The sequence below is a fragment of the Aplysia californica genome, unplaced genomic scaffold (assembly GCF_000002075.1).
Source record: "Aplysia californica isolate F4 #8 unplaced genomic scaffold, AplCal3.0 scaffold00898, whole genome shotgun sequence".
In the NCBI taxonomy this organism is placed as follows: Eukaryota; Metazoa; Mollusca; class Gastropoda; order Aplysiida; family Aplysiidae; genus Aplysia; species Aplysia californica.
In genome coordinates, this window is record NW_004798168.1 from 112,049 (window position 1) to 120,636 (window position 8,588).

An 8,588-nucleotide genomic window follows, 5' to 3' on the forward strand; every position below is an offset into this window, starting at 1 on the left:
CATCTTTCGCAGCTTTCTCCCTCCCCTCTCCACCCCCTCTGTCTCCCATTCTACTTTGTATTTTCGTTGCTCTTCTGCTTGTGTTTTATTCCGTTTTCTTTTGAGAATGAAAACTGCCAATACTTTTCAAAACGATGGTGTCTGTTGAAATGTTACTGCTGGAAACTGGAATCAAAGCACGTACAAAGAAATGAGACGTTCAAGTCGTTCAAGCAATGGAGACATCTTAAATCGTCTTATCAAAACAATGAAATCAGCTTCCAAAGAAATAATTGAAGTTTGCAATCACAATGTGAGGTAAACGTGAGGATTGTCACCGAGGCTGACTGTCCGTTGGTGTGACACCGTCCTGCATTGCCCCCCTCCATTCAATTCATATGGATATGATTGTTCAGACTGAACCATTGTAATTGTTGTAACAACACTTACACTACACTGACTGTCTTTTCTGACTGTTCAGCTTCTTTAGTCTTTAGTTTGTGTCTAGCCTTAAGTACGGCTAGCCACTTCGAAACTAAAATATATACGAAGTGGCTAGCTGAGGAGAGTCCAGCCGTACACTTAAATTAGTCTAGGTTTGGCCCTATTGACTCAAACCTGCTGAGTACACAGGTTTCATTAGATCTAGATATAGATCTAGATTTAGATCTAGATCTAGATCTAGATATCTAGATATATATCTATATCTAGTAATTATTCAGGTTTAAAATACGTGCAAGGCATCTTTTGATTTTGTCTGAAATACACTTTAGTTTTAGGCATTGCAAACTAAAAATTTCATTTACAATTCAGCCATCATTATTAAGTACGGCTAGCCTGTCCTTAAGTACGGCTAGCCTAACCAGTCTAGCTGTACTTATCTTAGGGCCTATTAATACTATTATAATTAATATTAGAAAACAAGTCTCATTAGTAATTATTCAGGTTTAAAATACTTGCACTGTCAGTAAGGCACGTGGTTCCGTCTCATACTTTAGGTTACTGCAAACTAAAAATTTATTTACAATTACTTTTTTTTTTGGTCAATCTAGCCATCATATAAGTACGACTAGCCAAGCAGTCCAGCCGTACTTTAGCAGTCTAGCCGTCATTAAGTACGGCTAGCCTTTTCCATCCTAGTAATAGTAATACTAGAATGATAGAAATTTGTGAAATAAGTGCCCTTTCACTTCTGTCTAATAGAATACACTCTTTTCTCTTTTCTTGCTTGCTGGTGTTCTCATATTTTGCAAAGAAATCATAGACCACTTTCGAAATACATGAAGAGGAATGAATGAGCTTAAAAATGTCAAAGCAAAGTACAACTTGGTATTTGTGCTCAGTTACAAAATAAGTTACATTGGCTTTTATGGTTTTGTTTTTTAAAGAAGGAAAACTGCCATGCCATAATTAGATAAAACTTTTGTGGGCCCTCAGTGGGCCAGGGTCACTCACTCTCATGCATTAGTTTTAGTAAGAGTTTTACAACAAGGTCATATAAGTGCGTACTCTCATGCATTAGTTTTCTTTGTTTCTGTTTCAGTTAGGATTTTCTGAACTGATTTCGTCTCCTGAGTGAGGGTCCCACTGTGAAGTAACCATGAAGAGAGGAGCCCAGTCATCTAACTTCTACATGCCACTGAGGGGTGGGGAAAACCAAGCTAAACTAGCGTAAGTTTATGTCATCTTGTAGAATCTACCAGAAATCAAGATTTTGAGTGCTTAATTTTCTGTTGTCATCAGTAGTCAGTACTTTCCTAAAATGCAATAAATATTTCCTCAGCAATGATGTTGATGTAGTAGTAGTTGCAGACAACACTTAATTAAGCCTTGTTTCACAGGTAAAATTAATAAGGTACAGATCTTCAAGACAAGATGCTATAGTAGATGCCCAAGTAGTACTTGATGTCATGCATGTTGAGTCTCCTTCAGTATATCAGAAATTCACCTTGTATTATACCTACTACCTACAAAAATGGGTCGATTTTGGAGTCAAAGTATACCCCCTGTGTTATATGTGAGGTCATGTTATAGGCGCGTATAGGCCATATGATAAGTGCTCTGTTTAATTAATGTTTTGTGATCATGGTACATGCGGCTGGGAAAGTCTCTTACGGGATCCATTATATGTGCTTTGTCAGTGATAATGATGATAATTAGGATGTCTGTCTCTTCTAAAGAAATTGTTTGTAGTGAATATGTAATTTATAGCCTCCCCCCCCCCCTTTCCCCCAAACACCCCATTTAATTTTCCAGAGAAAAGTATGAGCAGTACTGGGACTCGGACGAAGACAACGAACCTCAAGAGTCGGATCGAGGAAAGGTCTCAGACTGGAAACTGGATGACTCGCAATGGCTTCAGTCAAAAGGCACACAGAGAGGAACCCCAGCGAGTGGATACCGTCCAGCGACTAAAGCAAAAACTTCCAAAACAAAGGTGGTGAAGGAATCTGTGTCACAGTTCGGTCGCAATAAAGACAGAAAGGATCAGACGACACCATCAAAGTACTCACCACCTCATAAGGAATCTCAGGGTACGTTAAAAGATGTACCAAGGTCAAGGGAACTTTCTGATGACGGAGGAAGGAAGGTGAATGTAGTAACTGATGATTTTATTGAAAATTATTCTTCAAGTGATGAAGAAGTGGAAGTGAAGGAAGAGTCTGGGGACAGAGTTGGCCCCTCAAAGACTGGCAGCGCTGTGGAAGGCTCAAAGATTGGCAGCACTGTGGAAGGTAACGAGTTTAAGAATGATACATTTTTATAAATTCTCTTGTCAGTATATCATCGCGTATAGGAGGCAACTTTTTAACATAAAAATCAGGGTTTTGACTCCTTTTCTCCGGCTTGCGGTCAGAACCGCTGTGCTGGCGAGTCACTGGCAGCGGCTCGGGCACATTCCTTTAAGACGACTTCGGTTTCAAATGACTTTTCAGCTATTGCTGAAAACATGTCTGTTTTACTTGAAGTTTATTCATTAGATGAAGAACTATCAGGATAGGTCAACCTGTTTTGATTTAACGACCAATTTAGTGACGTATGTGTCAATTTTAGATTTCGTACCAAAAGAAAACCCCGCCATAGTGTGTTTCCCCCCTTGGAGATTAAGACTTAAAGTCACCCTGTGTCTTATCCTTGAAATACAAAACTAGACCCCGCAAAAAACTCAATGGTGGCTGATATAGGAAACAAACTCCATTGGTCAGGTAATCAGTAAGTTATCCAAGATCAAAAACTGCTGATAAAAAATAGGTTAGTAAAAAACTTTGATTTGTTATATCTTGAAGTGTTGTTATTTATAATAATAATAATAATAATAATGAATAGCATTTGAGTAGGGCATAACCCAGCTGTACTGGAAGCTCTATGTGCTTTATAGTTGTAAAGCGCATAGAGCATGCTCTTGGGCATGGATATGCGCTATATAAATGTAATTATTATTATTATGATTGCTTTACACTATATTAATTATTGATGAAAAATCCACTACGATCATGGTACTTGTGCAGAAAAAGTTGGTGCATGTTATCCAATGAACATATTTATTGTGTTTTATCCATAGATACGTCCTATGCGCAATGATATAAGATAAGATGATACTTTATCGTCCTTGTGGGAAATTTTTTGTGGCTTCACAGGAATGGTAAAAGTACATAGATTTACTTAGAATGTATATTGGGTATTACTTTCATGAAAGAATTTTAACTTGAAGAGAAAAGTAATATCTGACAAGAATATGACCTGTCACATGAGAATGTCCTTCAAGCCACACTCTGGAATTCATCACAGATTTTTGAAAGTTTTATATGTATATATATTTGTATATATATTATGTGCTTAGATAGGAAATCAACAGCAATGCATATTAAAGTTTATTTCGACAGCAGCCTTATTTTAGATAGTAACATACGGAACTCATTTCAAGAACATTGTTTCGTCATCTCGCAGGTTTCTCTTTGAGTGACACAGAACGACCGAAATTGGCCGTGTCTCCAGTGGCTGCCAAAGTGGACTTCAGGTTGTCGGCAGACGGAGTAGAGCCCCCTGTTCAGGTCAGTGCCTGAGTCTCGGGGCGGGTGTACACTTTTCTGACATAGCGGAATCCGACAGAAAAAGTGTGGCTTGCAAAGTTTTCTCAGTTGATACCCATTTTATTTTCCTGAGAGCCTGCATACTTTTAAAAAATATTAATATATAGGTTTTCTTTACATTACAACTAGCTGACAGATTTAAAGATTTTTGTTTTATATCTGTACTGATCTGGTTTTTGCAGAATCTGTATTATTGCTGCTGTGTATCCCATCACACTTGTCTCAGGTAAGGCCTGTTTGAATGTACACAACTTGATCTCCCCTGAACATACATACTGGCATCTGTTGTGTAGCGGTTAGGCGCTTTGCTTTGGCACGCAAGATCTCGAGTGACCCGAGTTCGATTCAGGAATAGGGAGAAATTTTTATCAAGTATCTCGGGTCTTCCTGCTGGGACATTGTATACCTCTCAGCTGGGGTTGGCCCTGATCGGTAGAGTTGGAAGCCCGCCACTTAAATGTTCTTAATTGTGGTTATGGAACGTTCTGCAGAGTTTTTAAGACTTTTTTGGGGGAGGTCTGTTAGCTCAGTTGGTATCATGCTGGACTATGGAGTGGATGGCTTTGGTTTGAATTTCAGATTGGACCTTCTTGAACTCAGATCATTTTGACTCTCAACTCATCTAGCTCAGTCTTATCAGAGACGGACGTTAGATTCGGAGGTAGGTCCTGTCTCTTAAATAATGTAGTAGTATTGATGGGAACATTAAACCCATACACTTACTTTTTACACTAATGTGAACTTTCCAGCATTCTGTTACAGTTTTCCTTCTTTCACTTTCAGGTTCCTGCGACAATCAACCAGTATCTGCGAGACTATCAGCGAGACGGGATACGGTTCTTGTACCAGCATTATGTCAACAACACGGGGGCTATTCTTGGTGATGACATGGGCCTGGGGAAAACCATACAGGTGAATCAGCTTATATCATAGAGTAATAATGAAAATAATAATAAAGCTAATAAAAAAGATCACTTGTCATATCTTACCTCATCTTCTCATATCTTATCTCATCATATCATATCTTATAATAAATGTATGTTATCATATCTTACCTCTTCTTTTTATCTCATCATATCACATCTCATCTTCTCATACGTTGTCTCATTTTGCTATATTTCATCTCTTCTCATCTTGTTGTATCTTATCTCAGGTCATAGGATTTTTGTCGGCATTGCTGGGCAAGAAAGGCAACCATAAGGATGTGAAGCTGCCCAAGTTTATCAGACAGGTCAGGAAGGTTTTGAGACAAATAAGAACATTTTGCCAGAATGAGTTTTGCCTTGGTACAGGGTTCAAATGTGGGTGGTGTGCGGGTGCTCTGGTGTGGTTTGCTTCTTCCTTCCTGTCAAACATCTCTCGTCTTTATTTCTACTCCTTCTTTTTTTTGTATGTTACTCTCTAGTAACACCTCTAATCTTCAACACTTATATAACCTATTTGTGTTGCATCATAAAACTCTTAAAATTTTTTTAAGGGCCCAGAAGGTAAATGTCAGTGGTGGTTAGGAGCTTCACTGTCGCATGCAAGACACCCAAGTTCGATTCTTGAGTGTGGAAGAATTTAAAATCAGGTATCTCAGTCTTTCTGCTGGGAAGCTGTATCCCTCTCAGCCCAATTTGGCTCTGGCAGGCAAGGTTTGAAACTGACCTTTTTATTTTATGACCTAAATTGTGCGGATGGGAGTGTAAAAACAGCTAAATATAAAATTTTAAAAAAAGTTTGTGTTTTCTCTTTGTCATTGTCTGGAGCTGTATCTGTTGTGTAAAATGATCAGCTCTGTTGAAAAGTATATTTTGCTTTGGCCCTGAATGTATTACTTTACAGATAATGAACGATTTTTTTTCTTATAAATTTCCTCAAGACAGGATGGGACTTAAATTATCTAAATTGTGTCGATGGGGGCATAAAAGAAAACCCTACATACAACAAAAACCCCAAAATTTCCTTCCAGCTTTCAGGTGACCAATCAGACAGCCCGCCTGCCCCGAGTTCCGGACCTTTCCTAATCATTGGGCCGAGCGCCGTCCTGTATAACTGGCTGGATGAGCTGAACACCTGGGGGTATTTCACAGCCAGGTGTGCTCAGGTTTTTGTGTAGTTTGTTGTTGTTGTGTTGTTGTTGTTGCTGCTGTTTTTGCTGTTGCTGTGATGATGGTGATAATGTAATTGTTGTTATTTTGTTGTTGTTGTTGTTGTTGTTGTTGTGATGTTGATATTGTTGTTGCTGTGATGATGGTAATGATGCAGTTGCTGTTGTGATGTTATTGTTGTTGTTGTTGTTGATGTGATAATGATGATGATGTAGTAGTTATTATTGTTGTTTTGTTTTGATGTTAACATTGTTGTTGTTGTTGTTGATGTGATGATGATGATGATGTAGTAGTTATTGTTGTTGATTTTGTTGTTGTTGTTGTTGTGATGGTGATAGTGGGTGATGATTTGATATGTTTGATGGATGATGGGGATCACCCATGTAGGGACAGGTGTCGTTTGATGAACCGTGTGGAAATACATGTAGGTTGACGGTAGGAACATAACAGCCACTTACCAGACCACCCACCAACCGCCCGCGCTGTTGCTGACAACCTAACCTCCATGAAATATGGAACAGTTCATACTTGTTTGACCAGGGTCTGTGGTGTAGCACTTAGGCACTTCGCTGTCTCATTCAGGAGATTGAGTTTGATTCTGGAAAGGAGAGGATTTTTACCTCTGTCTCTCTGCTAAGATGTCATATCCGTCTCAGTCTGGGTTTGCCCTATTAGGCTGGGTCAAAATTCGGCCTCTTAATAAATTATCTAAATTGTGTTGATGAGGGCATTAAACCACTTACAGTAAGTAAAAAAGATGTCTTTCACAGTGCATACTTGTGGGTGTGGGTGGTTGGCGGGTGCTCTGGTGTGGTTTGCTTCTTCTTTCCTATCAAATATCTGTCGTCTTTATCTCCTCTCCTTCTTTTTTTGTGTTTGTTACTCCCTTGTAACACCTCTAATCATCGGCACTTATACGACCTTATTGTGTTGCAAGTGCCATAAAACACTTACTAAAACAACAATGCATACCGTGAAACTTACTAAAACTAAGCTGACTGTCGCAACTGTCGATGTGTTCCGCAGCAAATACCACGGGGCCGACAAGGACGCCTGTCTGAAGGATGTGGGGAGAGGGAAGCTGGAGATTGTCGTGACCACGTTTGACACGTTCAGAGACAATGTTGTGAGTACGATTGTGTTGCGACACGGTGGATTCAGGCGCTCGTCAGGATTTGGGGCATACGGAGTTGTTGGTATCATCTTGAAATCAGTTCATTTGTCTTGCTTTTGATTTTAAAAAAAAGAAACCTGTTATGGATAAAGGTCAAGATATTTGTCACTTTTAAGGACAAGCTGGCTAACCCAGATTTCGGGAGTGTCCAGAAATCTTGACCTACACCAAAAGTAGGCATTGCCCTACCTATAGGAGAAGTTTGGCTTCATTGGGGTGTATATTTGTTTGGTTATAGAAAAAACTTTCCTTGTCTTTTAAAGAAACTGAACTTGGGGTAAAATTTTACCTTCGATTTTCTCAAAACAGCATTTTTCGATATAGCCGCCTTGTGCTTAAAAGCAACCATTTTTTGTTAAAGAAAGGGATGAGTCACCAGGTGTCAGGGGTAAAACAAATGAGAAAATGACCACCAAAGTTTTGTAATTTCCAAACCTTGAGTGTCCTTAGAAACTACCAATTAACATTTTTTGTTCCTGTGATCAAAGTTTTTCTGTAAAATCCATACAGAAACGTATTTCTAAACGGACATAAAAGGTGTTTAGCCAAAGTAAAAATTGCCTAACTGGTGGAAAAATGTATGTTTCTTTGATTTAATTATTTTGACGAAGACCTGGTTTCACCACACTGCCTTACATTTAATCTAAAAGCTCATCTTTGTCAGAACTACCACTGTCCTGCCTTTGTAAGCTGAGGTGATGCTCTTAAAGTCTTAATTTGATGTATAAGAAAGAGAGAAAGGGATAGTGAGAGAAAATGATAGTGAGAGAGAGAGAGAGAGAGAGAGAGAGAGAGAGAGAGAGAGAGAGAGAGAGAAGGAAGGAAGCACTGGGAAAATGCAGAGATAACGACCCATAATTTAGACCAAAAAAATAAACACAAACACAACATCAACAATCTAAAAACTAAATAAGTAATGACCCCCACCCACGTAACATTTTAACAATCGCCTTCTCACCATACAACAAACCATTAGTCCATCCATAAACAGAGGGTGCGGGAAACACAAAAATGAGACGAATGTTGATGTAAAGAGGCTGCAGACAGGTCGGCTGATGTTGGATGAAACTAACTCCCTTGTCCAGAGAGATATATGGGCATCTGTCTCTCTGTCTCTGTCTCTTTGTCTCACTCTCTGTACTTCTCTTGGTCCGGAGCGCTAGATCTATGGACATCTCTTTCTCTCTCTCTCTCTTTCTCCGGAGAGCTATGGACACCCCCCTCTCTTCTCTCTCTCTCTCTCTCTCTCTC

At 39.2% G+C, this 8,588-nt stretch overlaps 1 protein-coding gene across 1 annotated transcript in view; it reads left to right on the plus strand.

Moving 5' to 3' along the window:
* Positions 1 to 203: 203 nt before the first annotated feature.
* LOC101861083 (DNA excision repair protein ERCC-6-like 2) overlaps positions 204 to 8,588 on the plus strand; it is a gene marked incomplete in the record, with an annotated part of 24,397 nt that continues 16,012 nt past the window's right edge. The window contains 8 exon segments of the mRNA XM_005110484.3: positions 204 to 297; positions 1,523 to 1,650; positions 2,236 to 2,714; positions 3,928 to 4,031; positions 4,854 to 4,982; positions 5,224 to 5,301; positions 6,025 to 6,149; positions 7,190 to 7,289. Of these exon segments, the coding sequence (XP_005110541.2) occupies positions 1,580 to 1,650; positions 2,236 to 2,714; positions 3,928 to 4,031; positions 4,854 to 4,982; positions 5,224 to 5,301; positions 6,025 to 6,149; positions 7,190 to 7,289 (1,086 nt within the window).